Below are 22151 nucleotides of genomic sequence, written 5' to 3'. Positions count from 1 at the left end.
CTGTAAGAATTGAACAATTGACACATACTTTTGGGCTCTTAACGTCGTGCCCTCTTTATCAACGAACAATTTAAACCTTAATGCTGCCGCCATAATTTTAATCTTCGACACAGCTTAACAATTTGAGGCTAATTAATGTTGTGCAAATTGTTTTAGGGCCACAAATGCTTTGGCGGCTTTCACTTCAGTTTGCTGGGCAGCACGTGTTGGGCAGCCTTATCATGGGATAATCAATGTTGATTAGAGGGCCCAAAAAGATTGCTTATCAGATCATATCCCCAACACACATATGAGCGCGTGTAGAGACCAAAGTTTTAAAATACCCAAATACCAAGCTATTCTTTTGTGTTCGGTGGAGCAGTTCACAACGTCTGATTCTGAAGAGTTAATTACAAGCTGAAAAGTCGCTGTCTCCTAAAATGACTGCAGAGGTGGAAGCTAAAGGTTAGTCCAAGTGAAAGTGAAGCCAAAGTGATTTATATTGCCAATTGGAATCTCTAATCAGTTATGGCCAATTTTTCAATGGGCAGAATTTATAAACATAAATAAATGCATTTGACAAGCGATTGTTGTCAAATTGCCTGATAAGCGTTCAAATAAAAAAATTGAAATAAACTGGCACAAGTCTTATGAGTAATACCAACAAAATTATATAAAATCTCTTTCATTTAGTTAAGTACTTAATTTGTAATATGTATTCAAATATTTGCAGCTCCTGTTATAGGCATACGTCATCTGCAGGCGTTGCTGCTGTTCATTACTATAACGTCGATATATATAGGTCGCCTCAATGCAGGCGTTTCCGTTGTAGCCATGACCAATGCGGAATCTACCAATCCCGACTTTCCGGTTAGTATTATAAACTTATTTGCTGGCAAGCATATTTCAAGTGTCCTGTGCTTTTATCTAGGAACACAACTGGACGCCAGCACAGATCTCGTACATACTGTCCAGCTTCTATTGGGGCTACGTGATCACCCAGTTTCTGGGCGGCTATCTGTGCAAGCTGTTCGGGGTGAAGAGCGTCATGTTCTGGGCGATATTCATTTCGGGCGTCTGCAGTGCTGTGACCCCGCTCTGCATTGGCTGGGGCGGTTGGGGCGCCTACTGCGGCATACGTGTGCTAATGGGCTTTGCGCAGGGCATCATCTTTCCCTGCATACATCAGCACTTGGCGCGCTGGTCGCCGCCGCAGGAGCGCAATCGTCTCGGCGCCTTGAGCCACACGGGCATTGAGTGCGGCAATGTGCTGTCCATGTTTGTAAGTGGCATGATAGCAAAGGGTCCAATGGGCTGGCCCGGCATATCCTACATTTCCGCTATTGTTGCCTTTGTTTGCTGTGCCTTGTGGTTTGTGTTTGCCTCCAACAATGCCACCGAATCGAGATTCATCAGCGATGCGGAGAAGAAATATATTGAGGAGTCGCTGCAGCATGGCCAGAACTTCCACAAAGCGGTGATACCCATTCCCTGGCGTGCTATATGGACTTCAGTTCCATTCATGGCCTTGCTGGTGGCACGCTGCTCCGAGTCCTGGGGTCTGAGCACGCTGCAGGCTGAGATTCCCGCTTACATGCACGGCGTGCTTGAAATGGATATTGGCTCAAACGCGCTCTTCTCAGCTTTGCCCTTCCTGGCCATGTGGATAATGTCCTACGTCTATCTGATCTTCGCGGATGTGCTGCTGACGCGACAGCTGCTCTCGCTGACGGGCATACGCAAGACCATGAACTCCTTGGCTTTCTGGATTCCAGCAGTCACTCTCATTGGCATTGGCTTTCTGGATGTGGATCATAAAACATGGGCGATTGTGCTCATGACCATAAGTGTGGGCGTTAACAGTGGCGCGACCATTGGCAGCTCGCTTAACTCCATTGATCTGTCGCCCAATCACGCCAGCATCCTTATGGGCATTATCAATACAGCTGCGAATGCAGTGCCCATTGCCACGCCCCTTGTAGCGGGAGTCATTGTTACGGAAAAGGTGAGCTCATATGCAAAGTGTATTACTTTCGTTTGCTAATGATAGTTTCCATTTTAGAGTGATCGCACTCAATGGCAAATTGTGTTCATCATCTCATCTGTGATCTTTTTTGTGGGCAACTGCATTTACTTAGCCTTTGGCACTGCCGTCTCGCAGCCTTGGGATGCGGAAGATTTTCTGCTAGAGAAGCGCATTGAACGAGTGGAAGACGAAGAGCAAATGAGCAAGCGCCGCAAGACTTCCAACTGAGCTGACAAAATAATAAATGATAAATCCAAATTCGCATAATTTTATTTATTTTCACCTTATCTTTATAATAATCGAAATAGATTTCTATCACTTCATGATAAGTATTCTTAGTAGTGCCCAAACTAGTGGTTTATACCTATACCATAATTTTCCCAGCACTTCTTGCTATGAAGTGAATCATAATTACACTTGAAAAAATGTTTTGAAATTATGAACAAGGTGTCAGTGTGCTGTATAAATCATGCGATTTGGTCAAGTGGTTTATTTTTGGCTTTACGTGTGTTTCGAAACGCTTATCGTTTGAATATTTATTTAACAATAAGTAGCATCGCTTATCACGAGTATTTATTGTCGCTCAATGCACAGCTTGATTAAAATCATAAAGAATATTCAAAACCGATTCATTCACCAAACGAACGCAAGCCAATACTAAATTTTACTTTCAAGCTACTACTTACTTGCTAGTTCAGCTGATTTGAACACTAATAGGTATATCTTTAGTCTTTGCTCGTAAATCTGCAGTCAAATAAACAACTTGCTGCAAATGGGACGTCATTCGGTGACGATTACGGAACGTTGTCTTTACTTTTGAATTTATTTTCATATGTTTTTATATTTATTTTTATCTAATTAGCCATTGTTTGCTATTGTTTTTAGCTGCCAATATTTACAGTTACAGTTACGTGTGTGAGCAACGCCTTGAATGAACGTAAGTTAAATAAAAAGTGAGAAGTAAGAATTATGTTGAGTTCAAACTCAAGACAGCTGTTCGCATGGGGGTTTTGTTTACTTTAAAAGCTAAATCATTTTACTATCAGTTAAAAGCGTTGCCTTAAATGCAAACTAGACTAATTGATGGGTTTCTTAGTTGCGCTTTTATCAAAGCTGCATTTGTTTTTAATTTGCTGGCAAAGCAATTCTTTTTTGCCAGTGTGCCTAATCGTCAGGTGAGTGATATACGTATCGCCGCCAGCATAGCTGGCCATTCGAATATTTACAGTTGTATAAATGTTGCCATTGGCACTGCAATCAGCTACAGAACGATTTAGTCAAGCGAGCGCTATACACAGTAGCAGAAGCAGAAGTAGAACCTCAGCGCAATGAGCAGCCAGAGCAAAGTGTGTAAGGGTCCGGCCATAGGCGTGCGCCACTTGCAGTCACTGCTGCTCTTCTTGGGACTGACAGTGATGCACATAGCGCGTCTGAATGTGAGCGTTGCTATAGTGGCCATGACCAATGCAGAGTCCACCAATCCCGATTTTCCGGTGAGTAGCATGCAGTGAACTCCAAGGCGAGCTAAAGGATATGCATGTATTTGCAGGAGCATCACTGGACGGAGCGCCAGAAGTCGTACATACTCTCGAGTTTCTATTGGGGCTACATACTCACTCTGTGTCCGGGCAGCTTTCTGTGTCGCCGCTTCGGCGCCAAGGTGGTGCTCTTCATCGCCAGCTGCGGCACCGCCATCTTCAGCTTCGTCACGCCCTCCAGCATAGCCTGGGGCGGCTGGCAAGTGTTCTGCGGCATACGCATCGTTCAAGGTCTATTCCAGGGCGTCATATTTCCCGCCGTAACTGAGCATCTGGCTGTTTGGTCGCCGCCGGAGGAGCGCAACCGCCTGGGCGCCTTCAGCTACACAGGCTCGGACTGTGGCACGGTTCTGGCCATGTTTATAAGCGGCATGATTGCCAAAGGCCCATTGGGCTGGCCGGGCATTTCGTATGTGTCGGGCGCGCTCTGTGGCGCCTGGTGCATACTTTGGCTCATTTGCGGCGCCAACAATGCGACCGAGTCGCGCTTCATCAGCGATGCGGAGTGCAAGTACATTGAGTCCTCACTGCAGCATTCAGATGATTTCCACGCACGAAACATTCCCATACCCTGGCGCGCCATTTGCACCTCCATCCCCTTTCTGGCTTTGCTTGCTGCGCGCTGCTCAGAGACCTATGGACTGAGCACGCTGCAGGCGGAGATTCCGTCGTACATGAATGGCGTGCTGCAAATGGACATTCAAAGCAATGCCGTCTTCTCCTCGCTGCCCTTCCTCACCATGTGGATGATGTCGTATGTCTATCTGATTATCGCCGATGTGCTGCTCCGACGCAAGTGGCTTTCACTTACCTCGGTGCGCAAACTGTTCAACACAATCGCCTTTTGGCTACCAGCCGCGGGTCTTATTGCGATTGGCTTCTTGTCAGAGGAAAATACCAAGATGGCCATTGCCTTGATGACCATCAGTGTGGGCATAAATGCTGGCTCTACAATTGGCAGCACGTTAAACACCATTGATCTGTCGCCGAATCATGCGGGTTTTCTCATGGGCTTCAGCAATACGGTGGCCAATGTGATTCCCATTCTCACTCCACTGATAGCCGGATTGATTGTCGTGGATAAGGTTAGTTCATACAGCTTAGCAACTAACTGTAGCTCAACTGGAAACTTCTTATTTTTTCTAGCACGATCGTAGTCAGTGGCAAATAGTCTTTGGCATCGCTGCGGTCATTTTCTTCTTTGGCAACTGTGTGTTTCTCATCTGGGGCACTGCCCAAGCGCAGCCCTGGGATGCAGAAGACTTTCTCACTGCGAAGGATACAGAAGCAAACACAAAGCAAGCTCCAAGCGCAGCTCCAGCACTAGCCCCACCCATCGATCCCGTGCTGGAGCAGCAGATTCGATGGACGGAAAGGTATACGGCCAAGGCCTTGGACTGATTTGTGGCATTGTGAGCGAATTTTGTTGATTTAATCAGTATTAACATTAAGCAGGTTGTAATTTATTTTATTTATAAGTCCATAAATGTCTACTTATTGTTAACTAAATTATATTAATAGACTGCATAATCGCCTTTTTTCACTGCCACCGGGCACTCAACATACCGGAGTCGCCACTCGAACCGACTTGAGTCGCCTAAGCGCAACGCACCATAATCTAATCTTTAAATTTCTTTATAATCATTTATTTATACATAATGCAGTGCATGTTTTGTAGGAAGCTCAACCTCGCACTGTCTCTAGCCATAAAAACACTTGGCCAGCTGTTTACCAATGATACCTTTAATATTTATTACTAATTGCTGGATACTTTTAAGTACTGTTTGTTGACATTGAAGCCGTGCGGCGACTGATTCATATAGCAGATAATTCAAACACAGACACATTGCCCCATACAGATCCGGCAGACTCGATGGCGCTGCTGCAGCGCGCCCTTTATATCTTATCAGTTAAGAGCAAAAGCTCAACAACCTACAATAACAATAGTTTTAATTATCTAAACAAAATAATTGCATGCTATGTAAGCCCTTTAAGTTTATAAACAAATCAAATGCTAAACTAAACGTTCTAAAAGTGTTTGTTAAATATGATGCAAAATGCTGAAAATTTGATACGATGCAACATTTTTCAAACAAACCAAAAACACCTGGAAAATCTGATAATATTTTACAAAGCTTATCCTGCAAATATGTTGTCGTAATTATCTTCGTGCCCTTATTATTATTTTAGACATAAAAAAATGTTATTTTCCTTTTAGCCTTCAGCTATGCAACGGTTTTTTGCTCGCGTATACGCAATGGCTCAATTTTGTTATGGTTGTTGTCATGGCTGAATCGTAGCACTTAACGGTTACAGTCTAACTGTTTTAATTATAAAAATTACTGTAGTGTGTTTTTCAGTGCCGTTTGCTAATTCATTAATTCTTTACAAAAATATTTTTAAATTTAAATTTTTTGGTGAAAGTTGCATTATTTAAATTTCAAGTTTGTTTCCTAAGTCTTTCGTTTTGCGTGCGTACATAAAAGAAAAACTTATAAAAATTTTTTTAAAATTTAAATATTCTGTTTGCTTTCAGATTTAAAGGCGTGTATTTTGCACAATGTTTGTATATATTAATACAATTTAAATATATTTTTATTTTGGTAAACACGCACAAAGCTCTGGACTGGACTCTTTATCGCGACAGTTGAGCGCCTTAGCAGTGATACTTTCCATTAAACGTTTGTCGTTCATAATTCATTTAAAATTTAGTAAGCCAATAACAAACTGATATGATACAAGTGGTTTATGACTTTTCTCATAAATCGTTCGCTGATGGGCTTATAATTAACTCTTCCATTCTTCAGATTAGATTATATTGTTTTTATATATTCTTCAAGGAATTTTATGTTTATCAGTCGAACTTATCTACAATGTTGACCTGCTTTATATGGATAATGGACTGTTTACAAATAGAGAGCACTGAAGCATCGCAAAGCGTGAGCTGTGATATGTGAAGTGCGTATTCCAGTAGCCAAATCAAAAGAAATGAGCCTCTGGTGACGATCGAAACTGACGCAATTCGCGCGTTGGTACCCACGGCTCTAAAGCTTTTAATTTCATATAAAACATTCGTTTAACATGTAGCTGATAATACAGTTAATTGTTAGAGAGTTAACTGTGCGAAAGTACAAGACTGTGTACATTTTTATGCTTCAGTTCGTTTTAGTAATCAAGCTTAAAAGACATCGTAGACATGGCATCCAATAAACAAATAGAGAGGGTGAGAGCAAGGGTCTTATAATAAAACTGTATTTCAGTCTATCAATTATTCAAGTTGCTGGGACTCACCACTGCAATTAATTTAAAGAAACCCCAAAGGAATTTAAATATGTTATGTGCATAAATATGATATAAAAGGTAGAATCGAAATGCACAATCGGATGTAAATACGTAATGTGAGCTGCGGTTGAAAGACCAAAATCGCAAATACGTTAACTGAATTCATAAGCATTTTAGCGGTTTTAGCGGGGTGAGGGGCAGGAAGCAGAACTAATCAATGTCAGCGTACATATGCGCGCAGGGCTTTCAGCGTTTTGTGCGTTAATATCAGCGTCCAAAATCAGCAAGTCAGCTGGCAATTAACATGCGCAATGGCGTGCTTCAAATAACAAATAAATCAAAATACGTAAAATAATAATGCCAATATGCAATGATTTAGTTAAAGCTTCGCTAATAGTTTCACCTCAAACTTGAATGGGAATGGGAAACTGAGCAACTTAGCCACTTGATTTGGCTCTGGTCAAGTTCAATAATTCAGCACGTTTTTTGCATAGATAAAAAAACGAGCACTTCACTAACTAAATTCCGATTGCGATGAGCAGTCTGCTTGTGTGGGAGTGCGACTGTGCAAAAGATCTATGTCAATAATATAATTTCCGCTGCTTTCAGCAGTAATTTCAGTTGCAATTGCATTGGCCGATAATTATTTGCTTTTATTTAATCTACGCTAGCCTATAACTAACTGTTTGATTACAACAATTTGGCGAGCATAGCGTGTTAAAATTACAGCAAGCTCTAAAAAACAGTTTTTTATAGTTTTCAATGATTTATTTCATTTGGCACTCTGTATTTAAAGCTAGTGTGCTATAAGCTTCAAGTGCATTGGCCCCCAGTTATAATTTATTTCACTATTGCCGGAACAACGAGCAACACTTGCCACTCATGAGATGCAATTATAGATACTAGCTCAGCAGCAGCTCTCACTAAGTGTATTGATTAGAATTGAAGATGTGCGCTTATATATAATTCGTCGATTTGTTGTAACTAAAGTAGATGATGTCAATGGGTTGCAACAATAAGTAATTTGGCAGCTATGACTAAGCAAACGACTGTCGGAAAACTGTCAGGGCTACTGTTAATGAACATGTATAAAGAATAACAAATAGATAACTACGCTCGCGAAACAATTGAGCTGAAATTCCATTGGCGCAGCGAGGCATGAACTATGCAGTGGCTAAGAATTTCCAATTAGTATTGCTGGTGTTAATTGCAGGCATTCTAATGTGAGATGGGAGAAAGTAAAAGTTGCGAGAGTGGGAATGTCAAGAACTCAAGCTCCAATTAGCCAACACGAGCTGTGCATACAATTTCCACGTATTTTCCACCTGCCTCTTCCTGAGCTTTGTCGCTCTTTGTAACTTGAGTTCAGTGCTAAACAGTGAAGAAGAGCTGACCACTTGATATCAGGGACAGTTTTTCAACGCGCCTCTAATCTAAAGAAGATTCTGATAAGATTTCGATTTCAATTCAGTTCGAGTTGTGTCCCTAGCCGCTGTTCACGGGACAGCCGTGTGTTGGGAGTTTCACTGACGCTCTCGCCCAACGATCGCAGTGACGGCTCAAGCGCTCGGGCGTTGGGTGTTTGGGCGTCGGGAGCGTCTGTGAGCGCTGCTGAGCGTTTGAGACCTGCGAGCAGCGTATAAATGGAGTAGTCAGCTGCAGCAAAGCGTTCAGTCGATCGTGTTCTGTCGAGCAGTTCTAGTTAAACAAACAAGCACTTCAAATGCTAACATGCTAGCATTTGCCTTGTCCGTGATCGCATTCGTATTCGTGGTCGATTCACTGCCAATTACTGGGCAGCAGCACTAGCGTTCTGCAGAGAAAATCGAATTGCAACAGCGCATTAAACAGAAAGACACGCTTTGTGAAAATAATAGAAATTAATAAGCGCGCAAAGTGTAAAATAAGTGCCAGTGTAACTACCAAACTAACTAAAGAGTTAAACATGAAGCTCATCTGCTGTGGCAACAAAGGCTCCATGCAGGTCAACAACAATGGCCTGCCAGCAACCACTGATATAGACAACAAAAAAGAATGCGAAGCTCAAGGAAAAAGTAAGTTCAAAAATATGAAAATTTGTTCGCTTGAAGTATGGAAATTATCAAAAAAAATTCCATAAAGGAAAATAACCAAAGTCTGCAACGCACTTGATTTTTTAACATTTAAAATTCTAAAAAAAAAACACACACACGCACACATTAGTTAACCAACCAGTTTTTAATTTAATAGATATTCGTTGCTGCTTTGAGTTTTGTTTTTATTTGCCATCAATTATTTTGAAAGCCAAAAAATCGTTTGCCATAAATTTTGAACATAAAGTAAATGAATTTTATGAAAACAACATCAGCCTAATGACACTTTTATTAGCGCGCTTATGATACCAAAGCACAAATAGTTTTTTTAGTGCCACTTTTTATTTGCTTAATGTGTAATGCGGTTGCGGAGAAATTTGTTGTTGGAAAGCAAAGTGAAATTGCGTGTAAGCTGAGCGTTATGCAATGGTTCAAATGCTACAAGAACTGTTTGTAGCTCAGCAAAAGCTTGTTAAGCGGTTGGCAGTTAATGCAAATCACTTGACCTGGAAAGGCTAAAGCGTAGACAGGAAGCTATGGTCTCGTCAAAGTTAATATGCAAATTTCTAAAGCAACTATTTGGTCTAGCCCGCTATCTGTTGAACAATTGCAAACAATGCTAATAGCAAACAAAATAGAGTGTACAAACAGACAAACAAATAGACAGACAGGCAGGCAGACAGACTGGCAGGCAGAATCTCTAGAGACTCCGGCGCATACCAGTTTAGTACGAGGCGGCCTAATGAGCGACCCGACCGCTTGGCAGCTGTCTGACTATACGCGAGCGCTCTTGTCACAATTAGAACGCGTATAAGGCTAAAACATAAATCTAGCATATTTGTTATGTTCCTGGTTTGACTTAATTGCTGCTCACAATGTAAGGCGCAGGTAAATTTTGGCAAGTGTGTAGTTAGGAGAGCAAAACTTGTTTGTTAACGGTTTGCGTGCTAAACATATTTCAAATATATTGTGTGTGTCGAAGGGGCTTTTGAACTGCAGCCGCCTCTGAATTCATAACATCGTTTTAATTACATGCTAATTAATGCGGCTTGCATTTAATTTTATTTAGTCAGCAAGTCACTGCTTTCGCCATGATATAAATTACGCGCATAAAACTGTCAATTTGGATTCTACTAACAAAAAAAAATTCAAATTGGCAAAGCAGGCGCCAGCACAAGGTGTTTCAGTTAATGTTTATGTTGACACACACGCACACACGCAGACACACCAAGAGCCAAGTTCAAGTGTCTGACTGGCGTATACGCAACGTCAGAGCTTGGAGCTGGCTGAAAACTTGCTTAGCTCGTTTGCTAAACGAAGAAATCAGATAAGCTCAACATAAATAAATGCGCGTGCTGCTAGCATAAAAGCCCAGTGACCTACATATTCATACATTTGCTTGTATATGTGAGCAGAGTCAATCCTTATAAGTTAGCCTCTTGTTTTAATGCCCAAGCAGCCACTCATTATCACTTGGTGCTTCTTGTTGAGTGGCTTCCTATCAACAACATGTAAGCCAATATATCTGATGGACATTTCAAAGTCAGCGTCTCAATACACGCTTGCTTATCATAGCGCTTCAAGGGGCGTATACGCAATATTTACGTGGGTTAATCAATCAGCGAGCGAGGTGTCTCCTTCGCCTGCTTTTATTCTTGTTGCATTTATCTCGACAATAGCGCAATTCGTTTATTATTGGCACGAGACACGCAGTTGTGTGTGTGTGTGTGTGTGAGAAATTATCACAATTAAACATTGATTAATACTTTTTATTGTTATTCACCCTTTTTTGTGCTTATTGCAATTATAATTACATTAATTTGAACGCAGCTGCTCGCGCTTTGTAAGCCAATTAAATGTGAGAAATTGCAGTAGTCTATTAACATTTGTGAGTCTTTACTGTAGCTATTTATAGCAGCTGAAAGCTTTCAAAGCTTTGCAAGCTTTTCAAAGCATTGCCAGCTGCCAAGCTGAACGAGTTGAATTCAAAATCGAAAGCCGTTAAACTAAACGAAGCAAAAACGAATTGTGTCTTCAAATTTGCAATCTAAAATTATGTGATAATTGTCTAACGAGTGATTGATAAGCGATGCAATCGCTTTAAGTGCATTCTAAGCTGAAAATTGTTGACAGTTGACAGGCATAATCAAAACAAGATTAATTTTGTAACAAATAATACGAGGGCTGCAAGCAGCCTAATCAACACAGAGCTAAGCATGAAAATTAATTATATGCAAAGTATTTTAATTAAACGCAGCCCTGCTCGCCCACATATGCAGTCAAGCGAGGAGTCGCTCAGATCTTCTAGCCTCAGATGTATGCCTAAGCATCAATCAGTTGCTTTTGAGACAGGCTGAGGTAATAACTGAATTGAATTAAACATGGTGAAGAATCGTCGCCTGGAGGAAGAAGGTTGGTCTGCATGTTGTTGAAAAGTAAGCACATGCTTACAATTGAATTAAAGTGTCCATGCTTAATCAGTTGACAATAGTTTTATAAGTGCGAATTGCGTCACTTTCAACAATGTAATAAACACCTTTTGGTTTCAATGATAAGCACGCAGCTCATTGAAGACGAGCCCCCAAAAAAATGCGAGGAGCGTAGACTGATAAACTGTATAAAAGTAAACCAAAGCGCATTTATCTTGTAGAAAAGCCTAATCATCAAGTTGAGGGTTAAGCATCGCTCTGGCGCCAACAAAGCAGAGCATGGAATATTTATTTTTTTGTAGGCCAGCTGTCGTAAACACTGGTAGCCAGGAATATAAAATAAAGCGCGTTTTATCTGTTTGCTTGGCACTGATAAGCCATAATGAATTTGTTAAATTGGCGTTAATAAAAAGCCCAAGTGCTGCTAGCCACGTGAATGCTTCGCTCACTTGGTCGGTTGGTCATTGGGGTAATTCCACTGCGGAAAAGAGAGTGCTGAATGGGCTAACGACCTACAGGCGACCTACATAGCTGATAACAACGATAGTGTCTGTCAATCCATTGATTGAAGCTAAATATGAATCAAGTTGAAGTTCACAATTACATGTTGATCGCCGAGCTAATCATACTAATCTATTTATAATTTTCACGCTATAGAATATGGACTTGGTGTGCGTCACTGTCAGACCTTTCTGCTCTTCTGCGCCCTCACTGTCGCCTACGCGCAGCGTGTCAATCTCTCTGTCGCTGTGGTCGCCATGACGGAAGCTGCCACAGTCAATCCTGACTTTCCCGTAAGTGCAATTAAAATCAATCAAAATTTCTTCTCACATTTGTGTTTATTGCAGGAATACAAATGGTCAGCGAAAACGCAATCGCTGCTGTTGAGCAGCTTCTTTTGGGGCTACATCTTTACGCAGGTGCCGTCGGGTCAGCTGGCGCGCAAGTTTGGCGGCAAGATCACGCTGCTGGGCGGGCTTACGCTGTGTTCCGTGCTGAATATACTGACGCCACTGTTTGCCAAATGGGGTGGCTGGCAATTAGTTTGTGCGCTGCGCGTGATGGAAGGTCTCTGCCAGGGCGTGGTCTTTCCATCGGTGCATACGCTCATCTCGGCTTGGGTGCCGCCCAGTGAGCGGCCGCTGCTGGGCACTTGCGCCTATGCGGGCAATCAGTTTGGCACGATTGTAATGCTGGCCACAAGTGGACTGTTGGCCTCTTCGGCGGCGGGCTGGCCCAGCATCTTTTATATATCCGGCGGCGTTGGCTGTGTTTGGTCCATTGTGTTCTTTGTGTGGGGCGCCAGTTCGCCCGCGGATCACAAGCATATCTCGGTGGAGGAACGCAAGATGATTGAAATGACGCAGGCCACTGAAGTGGTATCCGAGCAGCCCAAGGAGCAACTGCATACGCCTTGGCTGAGCTTCTTCACCTCGCCTGCCTTCTTGGCTCTGATTGCCGCACACAGCGCCAACAATTGGGGCTTCTGGACGCTGCTCACTGAGATTCCCAGCTACATGAAGAACGTGCTAGGCAAGGACATCAAGTCGAATGCGCTGCTCTCGGCTCTGCCCTACTTTGCCATGTTCTGCATGTCCTTCATGTTCTCCGCCATTGCCGTGCAGCTGAACAAACGTCAGTGCATCTCCACAGTGGTCAGTCGCAAGATATTCAACTCCATCGGACTGTGGGGACCCATGCTCGCCCTAATTGGCCTGGGCTACGTCTCCAGCGATCAGAGCAATCTGGCTGTGGCTCTGCTCACCGTCACTGTGGGCTTCAACAGCGCCTGCTATCTGGGCTTCCAGATCAATCACATCGATCTGTCGCCCAACTTTGCGGGCATTCTCATGGGCATTACCAACTGCGTTGCTAACATCATGAGCATCATTGCCCCACTACTCGTTGGATTCATTGTGAATAATGAAGTAAGTTCACATGCCGTATCCTTTGCGTAGCTGTATCTAATTCCTTTGTCCTTACAGCACGATGCACAGCAATGGCGTGTGGTGTTCTTCATTGCCGCGGCCGTCTATCTGGTGGGCAATGGTCTCTTTGTGCTGTTCGGTCGTGCCAACGTGCAGCCCTGGAACGATCCGCCGGCAAAGCAGCGACGCAACTCCACGGCTCAGGTGGAGTCGCAGCATTAGCTGGAGCATTTATAGAGCAGCTGCTAGTCAACTACTAGTTCAAAATTTGCCAGCCCGCTGACACTAGCTCAGACTAGTAGTTCGCTTGGTTAAGCAAATGTAACCTAATGCTGGTACCACTGACCATTGAGTTTCTGTTTGTACATTGTATTTGAATTTGTTGTTTTAAGTCGTAGTGCGTAAGCTTTAGTTAAGGCCTTGTTGAGAGAACAGTTACAAAATATACAAAAGCAATTTGTTGTGAAGCCATAACAGTGTGAAAATTCATTTTGTGCTACTGCTCCTAATCTAATCAGTGCACTTAGCGCTGTCAAACATAAATATTCAGAATATGCAGAGTGCTCTCCAGTTGCCTGAAAATGCATACAGATGAAAAAAACTCTACCTTAGTTAAAAATATATCAGACAGTTGCTCAAGCGATTTCATTTCGTGCGGTAATGCAACTTGAAGTAGAAATTTTATATTAATTATTTGTTTTGCCAAAAACGCTGCATGATGCTAAACAATCGCCGCTTCGAGCATGAAGGTGTGTACCAGATCGGTTGGATAATGAAATATATACATATATAATGCTCTGAGCTTTGGTTTTGTTGCTCGGATAAATGAAGGTTAAGAGTCTTGCATCAGCGCAGCTTGCTCTTCTGTTTACTTTTAGCATAAATCTCTTGAGTTGAGTTAATCTTATCACTCAGATTCTAGCTAAAAATAGACGTCCCACTGCAATAGATTCAGAGCAAATTCAAGTGTTATGTAGGGCAAGAGTGGGGATTGAGTTGGGAGGCTCGTTTGCTAATTTTTAAGAACTCTTTACAGGCTCTGGTTTTGGGGAGCGACATAAGCAAATGTTTCTGCTCTTCTGCGGCTTGATGGTGGCCTTCGCCATGCGCGTAAATCTCTCGGTGGCCATTGTAGCTATGACAGAATTTCCGGTAAGTAAATAAAGTCAATTGAGCAGCTCAAATACATTGTGAAATTTGTGTGCAGGAGTACAACTGGTCGGAGCAAACCAAGTCGTTGGTCTTGAGCAGCTTCTTCTGGGGCTATGTGTTCACCCAAGTGCCTGCTGGTCTGTTGGCGCGTAAGTTCGGTCCTAAGATCACCATCGGCATTGGTTTATCCATCTGCTCGTTGTTGAATGTGCTGACGCCACTTTGCGCACGCCTCGGCGGCTGGCAGTGGCTCTGCGCAGTGCGTCTGCTCGAGGGTCTATGCCAAGGCGTGCTGTATCCCTCCTACCACACACTGATCTCCGCTTGGGTGCAGCCGCTAGAACGCGCCTCTTTGGGCACTTATGCCTATGTAGGCGCGACCTTTGGCACGATTATTATGCTGGCGACAAGTGGACTGCTTGCCGCTGTTGCGGGCTGGCCAAGCATCTTTTATATTTCTGGCGGTGCTGGCTGTCTTTGGGTAGTGGCTTACTTTATGCGCGGCGCCAGCTCACCGCAGGATTCTAGTTGCATCTCTGAAGCAGAGCGCGCGCTTATTGAGCTGGCTCAGGCCAAAGAGCTGGCCATCAAGTCGGAGCAAGCGCAGGACAAGCAGCTGCCCACGCCCTGGCTAAGCTTCTTTGCATCGCCTGCCTTCTTGGCTCTGATTGCCACACACAGCGCATCGACTTGGGGCTTCTGGACGCTGTTAACTCAGATACCCAGCTATATGAAAAATGTGCTGGACAAAGACATTAAGGCAAATGCACTGCTCTCCTCACTTCCCTACGTGGTCATGCTCATACTCAGTCTTGTATTTGTTTGGATGTCTAAGCTGCTGCAGCGGCAAAAGTCGCTGTCGGTCGTCTTCAGCCGCAAGCTCTTTAATACAATTGGTCAGTGGGTGCCCATGTGCCTGCTCGTTGCCCTAGGCTATGTGCCCAAGGATAAGGAGACACTCGCTGTGATTCTTCTCTGTCTTACAGTGGGTATAAGTGCAGCCGCCCAACTGGGATTTGTGATCAATCACATTGATCTATCGCCCAACTTTGCTGGCATCCTCATGGGCATCAGCAATGGAATTGCCAACGTCATGAGCATTGTGGGTCCGCTGCTGGTGGGCTTCATTGTTACCAATAAGGTGCGCAGTCAATGGCCTAAAGTAAATTATATTATATATATTTATATATTTCTGTTAGCACGATGCCAATCAATGGCGCTTGGTGTTCTTCATAGCCGCTGGCTTCTATTTTGTGGGCAATGGTCTCTTTGTCATCTTTGGGCGTGCCAGCATTCAGCCCTGGAACGATGCCAGCTCCAAGCGGCAACGGCAACTTGGATCTCAGGTGTATATGGAGTGCACTGAAAAGTGCTAGTAAATAAATATAAACAAAATATACATACATTTGTTATAAATAAAAAGTATTTAATCTTAAATTTCAAGCAGACTATATACAAGCAAATTTATAATCTCAGTCTGATGCTTACGAATTCTTTTAGCTGACACAGTAAATTAAATTGTAAAAAGGATATAACTCTCTTAGTTTCAACAAATGAAATCATCATCAGTTAGATTGACTAAATAGAGACTTGTTCACACCACCCACGCTTATCTTATCTATATAGAAATTTTGCCTCCTTGCAGCTGCAACATAGACATCCAAACTGATCCATATAAGATGCTCTGCCAAATGCTCAACAGTTAGTTGGCATTAGCAAGTTGTGAGCAGCGCTACTTTATGCAAGTCTGCACATAATTTATTTATTAATTTTTTTAAATTAAATACATTGCAAAATTATTTGCAATGGTTAAGAATCGTCGCTTTGAAACTGAAGGTATTTATAGCTTAATTATATATACCGCGCCTCCTTTCCTAGCACAACACCATAAATCATGAAAGAAGTTTCTTATATATTTACTCAGCTTTATCTAGTTAAATAGTAAATGTGATTATCTTGCTGTTGTCATAACTATTTACATTGCGTATACGACGCTTATGCCGCGCATCAACTCAATTTGAATTAAATTCACATGTGCAATAAAAAAATTTCCATTCATTAAGTTACTCAAGTGACTGATAACATCACCTTGTCCATTATTTATACTTTGTTAATCCTTGCGAGCCTAAACAAATATTCTGTTGATAGCCGCTGCCTTTGGTGTGCGTCATTGGCAGATATTTCATTTGTTCTGCGGCCTGACCGTGGGATTCGCCATGCGCGTGAACTTCTCCGTAGCAGTGGTGGCCATGACAGATCCCGCAATCAATCCCAATTTTCCGGTAAGTATTTAATCTTATTATTGTTATAGCTGTCATGCTAATTATCAAACTGCCACTTTAAGATCTATCCAATGTCGGAAAAGACAAGATCTTGGGTGCTGAGTAGCTTCTTTTGGGGCTATGTGGCCACTCAAGTGCCTGCTGGGGCCTTGGCTCGACGCTTTGGTGGCAAAGTCACACTGCTGACGGGAGTTTCCATCTGCTCGTTGCTGAATATATTAACGCCAATGTGTGCCAAGCTGGGCGGTTGGCCCTTGCTGTGCGGTCTGCGTTTGATTGAAGGCCTAAGCCAAGGCGTTTTCTTTCCCTCCACACACACTATAATCTCCGCCTGGATACCACCCAGAGAGCGCGGCTCTTTGGCTACATGCGCATACACGGGTGGACAGTTTGGCACGATTATTATGTTGGCTACAAGTGGATTGCTGGCGTCCTCAGCCGGCGGCTGGCCTAGCATTTTCTACGTATCTGGTGCCTGTGGATTCGTTTGGGTGCTTGTCTATTATATTTGGGGTGCTAGCACGCCCAAGGACTCAAAGAGCATTACGGCGGAAGAGCTGAAGCTCATTGAGCAGGCGCAGAGCAGTGAGCTGAGCTCTGTGGCCCAACAGCCCAACAATCGCCAGGCCATACCTTGGATGCGTTTCTTCAGCTCCGGACCATTCTTGGCACTCACAGCCGTGCACGCTGCATCTGCCTGGGGCTATTGGACTATGCTCATGCAAATACCCACTTACATGAACAACATACTGGGCAAGGACATCAAGTCAAATGCGCTGCTCTCTTCCCTGCCGTACATTGCGAACATACTGCTCAGCTTTGTGTTTGTTTGGATCTCCAGAATAATGGAGCGCAACAAGTCCATATCGCTGGGCTTTAATCGCAAGTTCTTCAACTCTATTGGGCAGTATATACCGATGTGCCTGCTAATTGCAGTGGGCTATGTGCCCAAGGAGCAGGACACTTTGGCAGTGGTGCTCATCACACTTATTGTGGGCATTAACGCAGCCTGCCATTTAGGCTTCCAGGTGAATCACATAGATCTCTCGCCCAATTTCGCGGGCACGCTGATGGGCATAAGCAATGGCTTGGCTAGCATCATGAGTCTAAGTGCTCCACTGCTAGTGGGCGTGATTGTGACCGATAAGGTGTGTTTAACACTTGGTAGCACTTAAATTATTATTAATTATTTAATTGTTGTTTGCAGCACAATGTGGATCAGTGGCGCATTGTTTTCTTTGTGGCTGCGGCTATTTATTTCGTTGGCAATGGTCTGTTCGTGGTTTTCGGGCGCGCAAATGTGCAGCCTTGGAATGATCCAACGTCCAAGTCTCGTCGAGACTCCAGACCTCATGTGGAGTCGCACAAACTTGAGCAAGTTGAAAAGTGTTAGGCAGCATCGATATAAGCAATATCAATTATAAGTAAATAAAGTTAAGCAGTTTACTACACAAATCTGTTTCCTACTAATTTAGCGCTACAGTTTTGAATATCATTGTTTAGAGATTTAGTTGAGTAGTCACCATGTGGCAGTAAAACACTCTAGAGCACCTTTCCTAGTTTCGAGGGTGGGCAACACCGACTAGCCTATCTTATCGAAAAGCATTGCACTTATTTACTTAACTGTGGCGAAATGGCGCTTCAACTATTTACATTCAAATAAATATGAAAAACATGCTGGCTGTCAGACTAAGCAGCGACGTAGCGACCCAATCCCAAACACAAATTTCATAAGATAGTTGCTTTGAGCTACTTGACGCGTGCGGTACTCCAAACTAACTGACATCCACAACTGAAAGTGCTGCTTGAAAATGGTGAAAAATCGTCGTTTCGCAGATGAAAGTGAGTACTATATCCTACAGCTATATCCTTGATATTGAATGTGAATTTCTCGTGCTACTGCAGATGCGTATGGCACTCGTCATCTGCAGATCTTTCTGCTCTGCACTGGCCTCACCGTCGGCTTCGCCATGCGCGTCAATCTGTCCGTTGCTGTTGTCGCTATGGCAGATCTGCCTGTAAGTCATAAACATTCAAAAGTTGAAAGGCAGTCAATTAAAAAGTTGCAATTTACAGGAGTTTCAGTGGTCGGAGAAGATCAAGGCCTTGGTACTCAGCAGCTTCTTCTGGGGCTACCTGTTTCCACAGCTGCCTGCAGGTCCTTTGGCTCGTAAATACGGCGGCAAGGTGATGATACTCGCTGGTCTTGCCATGTCTGCGGTTTTAAATGTGCTGACGCCCATGCTCGCCTACATGGGCAATTGGAAACTGATTTGCGCAGTGAGATTGCTTGAAGGACTCGGTCAAGGCGTGCTCTTTCCCTCGGTGCATACTGTAATCTCCGCTTGGGTACTGCCCAAGGAGCGTGCGTCTATGGGCAACTTTACCTATGCGGGAAATCAGTTTGGCACTATAGCTATGCTGGCCTCCAGTGGACTGTTGGCCTCCATAGGCGGTTGGCCACTAATCTTCTATGCCTCAGGCGGCGCTGGCTGCATTTGGTCGGTGGTGTACTTCATATGGGGCGCTAGTTCGCCCAAGGACTCCAAGACCATAACTGCAGAGGAGCGCGAGCTGATTGAGATGGCACAGGCCGGCGAGCGTTCGGAGAATGCCGAGCAACCGCACAGTGGGCAGGCCACGCCTTGGAAGAGTTTATTTACATCAAGGGCAGTGCTGGCGCTCGTGGTGGTGCAATCTTCATATGCGTATGGGTATTGGACCATGTTGACGCAGATTCCGAGCTACATGAAGAATGTCCTGGACAAGGACATCAAGGCAAATGCGCTGCTCTCTGCGCTGCCCTACACTGCCATGTTGTGCTTCTGCTTCTTCTTTGCCTGGATCTCGAAGCTCATGCAGAACAAGGATTCCATTTCGCTGTCCTTCAATCGCAAGTTCTTCAATACGATCGGCATGTGGATACCAATGTGCCTGCTGATTGGCCTCGGCTATGTGCCCAAGGATAACGATACCCTTGCCGTTGTCCTGCTCACATCCACCGTAGGCATAACCGCTGCTACCCACGTGGGCTTCCTTATCAATCACATCGATCTGACGCCAAATTTTGCCGGCATTCTCATGGGCATCTGCAATGCCGTTGCCAACGTCATGAGTCTCCTGGCCCCACTGCTGGTTGGAGTTATAGTAACAGATAAGGTAGCACTCAAGCAGAGCACCTGTTTAAATTATAATAATTAATTTAAAATTGTGTTTTCCAGCATGATGCTTCCCAGTGGCGCTGGGTTTTTGTCATTGCCGCCGGCGTCTACTTTACGGGCAATAGTTTCTTCCTAATCTTTGGTCGCACTAGTGTGCAATCTTGGAACGAGCCACCCACCAAGCTGCGACGCAACTCTACGGCCGTACTGGAGGCGCACAAGGTTTAAGCAAATGACTCTATAGTTGTATTCTATTTTTATAACGTTGTTTAAAGTAAAGCTCTTAAATCATATTTTCATGAACTTGACGATCACGAGTGTAAGACGGCACTTTATAAAATTAATTTACTGTGTCTTGTGTACACATACAGTGAATACAAATTGCCATTGCCATTGCCATTGATAGCTAAGCTTCCCACCAGTTAAATAAAAAGCTTTGGCTAGTTATAGCAAACAGTATGGCATAATTTTGGGGCAAGATTAAGTAAACACTTGAAATCAAAAATATAAAGCATACGCAGCGGGAGCCAAAGAAAACATTGACTCTATTGATAAAATAGTTAAATATGTACTCATAAAATTATAAAAAGTTCAAGATATTTACAATTGCTGGCATAGCGTTTCTAAAATGAGTTCATAATTAATAGTTCAAGGTCAGGCACTTGAACTAATATTAAAACTCATGCTGAGCGCTGCTTCTCTTAATACGCCTTTGATTATAATTTTCAAAATTTAAGCACAAGGTCACGCATGTGACTTTTCGAAGTGGAAGTGGTGGTGGTTACGATTGTTTGCCAAGCGTCAGAGCCTGTTGATAAGCGGAATTGGAATACACGCGATGTTCATTCATATATAAAATCATAGAAGTATATAGAAAATATGTGATACATATGTAGAAAATAGCTACTTGAGTCAAGCACGCTTGGCTTAGTATATGGCAAAATTAATTCGTTTGATTTTTGTATAGTCAGCACAGGGCGCTGCAGCGGCTGAGCTGATCTTAAGGACTTCGCAGAATTTGAGCATTAATTGGAGCGTCTTTTGTCAGCTCGTTGCTCCCTTTGTTGAAGAACTTCCAGAAAAACAACAAAACCCCCAAAAAAGAAAACGCAAGATAATAAAATCCATTAAATATGAATTTGAGAGCTGTTATTTTTACGACTTGCAGCGTCGAGAGCGACGAGACGTGGTGTCGAGATCTTATCAACTCCGTAGCGCAAATAATAATAATAAGGCGCGCTGTCATATCAGCTGGCGTCGCCGCCTTGCCACTGCCAATGCCAGCGTCCCCACCATATGCCATGTGTAAACAACAAGTTCTCTCAAATTGAAACGAGCACGCTGCAGAAGAGTTCCACAGTGGGCCTAAACTATTTTATAATTGTCTGCCAACCGGGCATGAATCAATGTTTGTAGACGCTGATGAAATTGCCACGACTCCACACCCTGCCGCGCTCTGTTGCCTGCCTCCCAACAGATCGGACTTCAGATGTACGTCAATCTGCAACCCGTGGCAGAATTTTAGCAAATCACTGCGATAAAAGGCGCAGACCAACAACAAAAGCTCCAACAGTGAGCGCAAGGCATTCGTATGTATGTCTGTGTGTGTGTGTGTGTGTGCTTGGCGTCAGCGCCAGCAGAGAGCGCTTGGTGTACACTTGCGTATCACGTGAACGTGTGAGAAACGTGATCAAAGATCAGAGAGAACAAGAGAGCGAGAGCGAGAGAGAGTGAAGTAACGTGTGGGTATGCCTTGTCTGTGGGTGTGTTCCATACACATTTACACTCACACACACTCTCGTTTACTTTTATAAAAATGGCAATAAATTAACACAGTGCGGCGCCAGCGTTGTTGTTGCCGGCAAAGCTTTGCTCTCTCAGTTCGTTTGCACTCTCTCCCTCGTTGACTCTTTGGCTGCTTTTCTCGCACAGTGGTGTCGGCTCTCTGTGCGCCAGTTGGCTAAGGTTATCGCAAAAGTATTTTGCGAATTCAATGCTGTTTCCCGCTCTGTTCTGTTTTTAAACAAATTATACTCACTCACATTAAATTATTCATTAATTATATATATATACTATGGCTGCATTAAAAATTCAACATTTTTTGTTTGTGCCCGTTAATGATAATGAATCTGCTTCAAGCCCATAGCATTTCACAATCAAATTTATTTATCAATTAATGCCTAGTCATGCTGTCAACCTGTTTATTTATTTAGCTCTCTATTTTATTATGAATTAAATTTGCTTGTGACTTGGCCAGCTGTGAGAAATTTTCATTTTACAAGTGCTACTGCACGCTGAAAAT

General features: G+C 43.4%; 6 protein-coding genes across 8 annotated transcripts; all 6 read left to right on the top strand.

The window, feature by feature from the left end:
* Positions 1-354: 354 nt before the first annotated feature.
* LOC108595418 (putative inorganic phosphate cotransporter) lies at positions 355-2250 on the top strand. Of its 2 annotated transcripts, none has more exons than XM_017980644.1 (4): positions 355-444; positions 713-849; positions 911-1984; positions 2042-2250. In XM_017980644.1, exons 1-4 carry the CDS (start codon positions 420-422, stop codon positions 2231-2233), a joined length of 1428 nt encoding a protein of 475 aa, XP_017836133.1. In that variant the 5' UTR covers positions 355-419; the 3' UTR covers positions 2234-2250. The 2 variants fall into 2 exon arrangements, with proteins under 2 accessions (XP_017836133.1, XP_017836134.1); XM_017980645.1 differs by lacking the exon at positions 355-444 and adding an exon at positions 572-633.
* A 995-nt stretch (positions 2251-3245) lies between these two features.
* Positions 3246-5054, top strand: LOC108595284 (putative inorganic phosphate cotransporter). Its single transcript, XM_017980496.1, has 3 exons — positions 3246-3498; positions 3555-4628; positions 4690-5054. The coding sequence occupies exons 1-3, from the start codon at positions 3334-3336 to the stop codon at positions 4942-4944; spliced, it is 1494 nt and encodes a 497-aa protein (XP_017835985.1). The 5' UTR covers positions 3246-3333; the 3' UTR covers positions 4945-5054.
* Positions 5055-8425: 3371 nt separating this feature from the next.
* On the top strand, positions 8426-13725 carry LOC108597563 (putative inorganic phosphate cotransporter). Of its 2 annotated transcripts, none has more exons than XM_017984172.2 (4): positions 8426-8879; positions 11984-12120; positions 12175-13254; positions 13312-13725. In XM_017984172.2, exons 1-4 carry the CDS (start codon positions 8771-8773, stop codon positions 13474-13476), a joined length of 1491 nt encoding a protein of 496 aa, XP_017839661.1. In that variant the 5' UTR covers positions 8426-8770; the 3' UTR covers positions 13477-13725. The 2 variants fall into 2 exon arrangements, with proteins under 2 accessions (XP_017839661.1, XP_017839662.1); XM_017984173.1 differs by lacking the exon at positions 8426-8879 and adding an exon at positions 11220-11309 and having other exon boundaries at positions 13312-13476.
* A 173-nt stretch (positions 13726-13898) lies between these two features.
* Positions 13899-15824, top strand: LOC108595440 (putative inorganic phosphate cotransporter). The gene is made up of 4 exons (XM_017980674.1): positions 13899-14003; positions 14291-14406; positions 14462-15547; positions 15606-15824. The coding sequence occupies exons 1-4, from the start codon at positions 13970-13972 to the stop codon at positions 15780-15782; spliced, it is 1413 nt and encodes a 470-aa protein (XP_017836163.1). The 5' UTR covers positions 13899-13969; the 3' UTR covers positions 15783-15824.
* Positions 15825-16165: 341 nt separating this feature from the next.
* LOC108595494 (putative inorganic phosphate cotransporter) lies at positions 16166-18131 on the top strand. The gene is made up of 4 exons (XM_017980747.1): positions 16166-16242; positions 16555-16688; positions 16751-17836; positions 17896-18131. Exons 1-4 carry the CDS (start codon positions 16212-16214, stop codon positions 18079-18081), a joined length of 1437 nt encoding a protein of 478 aa, XP_017836236.1. The 5' UTR covers positions 16166-16211; the 3' UTR covers positions 18082-18131.
* Positions 18132-18436: 305 nt separating this feature from the next.
* On the top strand, positions 18437-20357 carry LOC108595354 (putative inorganic phosphate cotransporter). Its single transcript, XM_017980577.2, has 4 exons — positions 18437-18530; positions 18594-18706; positions 18765-19847; positions 19910-20357. The coding sequence occupies exons 1-4, from the start codon at positions 18500-18502 to the stop codon at positions 20075-20077; spliced, it is 1395 nt and encodes a 464-aa protein (XP_017836066.1). The 5' UTR covers positions 18437-18499; the 3' UTR covers positions 20078-20357.
* The last annotated feature ends 1794 nt before the right edge of the window (positions 20358-22151 follow it).

Source organism: Drosophila busckii, chromosome 2R, assembly GCF_011750605.1.
Source record: "Drosophila busckii strain San Diego stock center, stock number 13000-0081.31 chromosome 2R, ASM1175060v1, whole genome shotgun sequence".
Lineage (NCBI taxonomy): Eukaryota > Metazoa > Arthropoda > Insecta > Diptera > Drosophilidae > Drosophila > Drosophila busckii.
The sequence above is the reverse complement of the archived record's forward strand: the minus strand, read 5'-3'. Positions and strand labels throughout refer to the sequence as shown.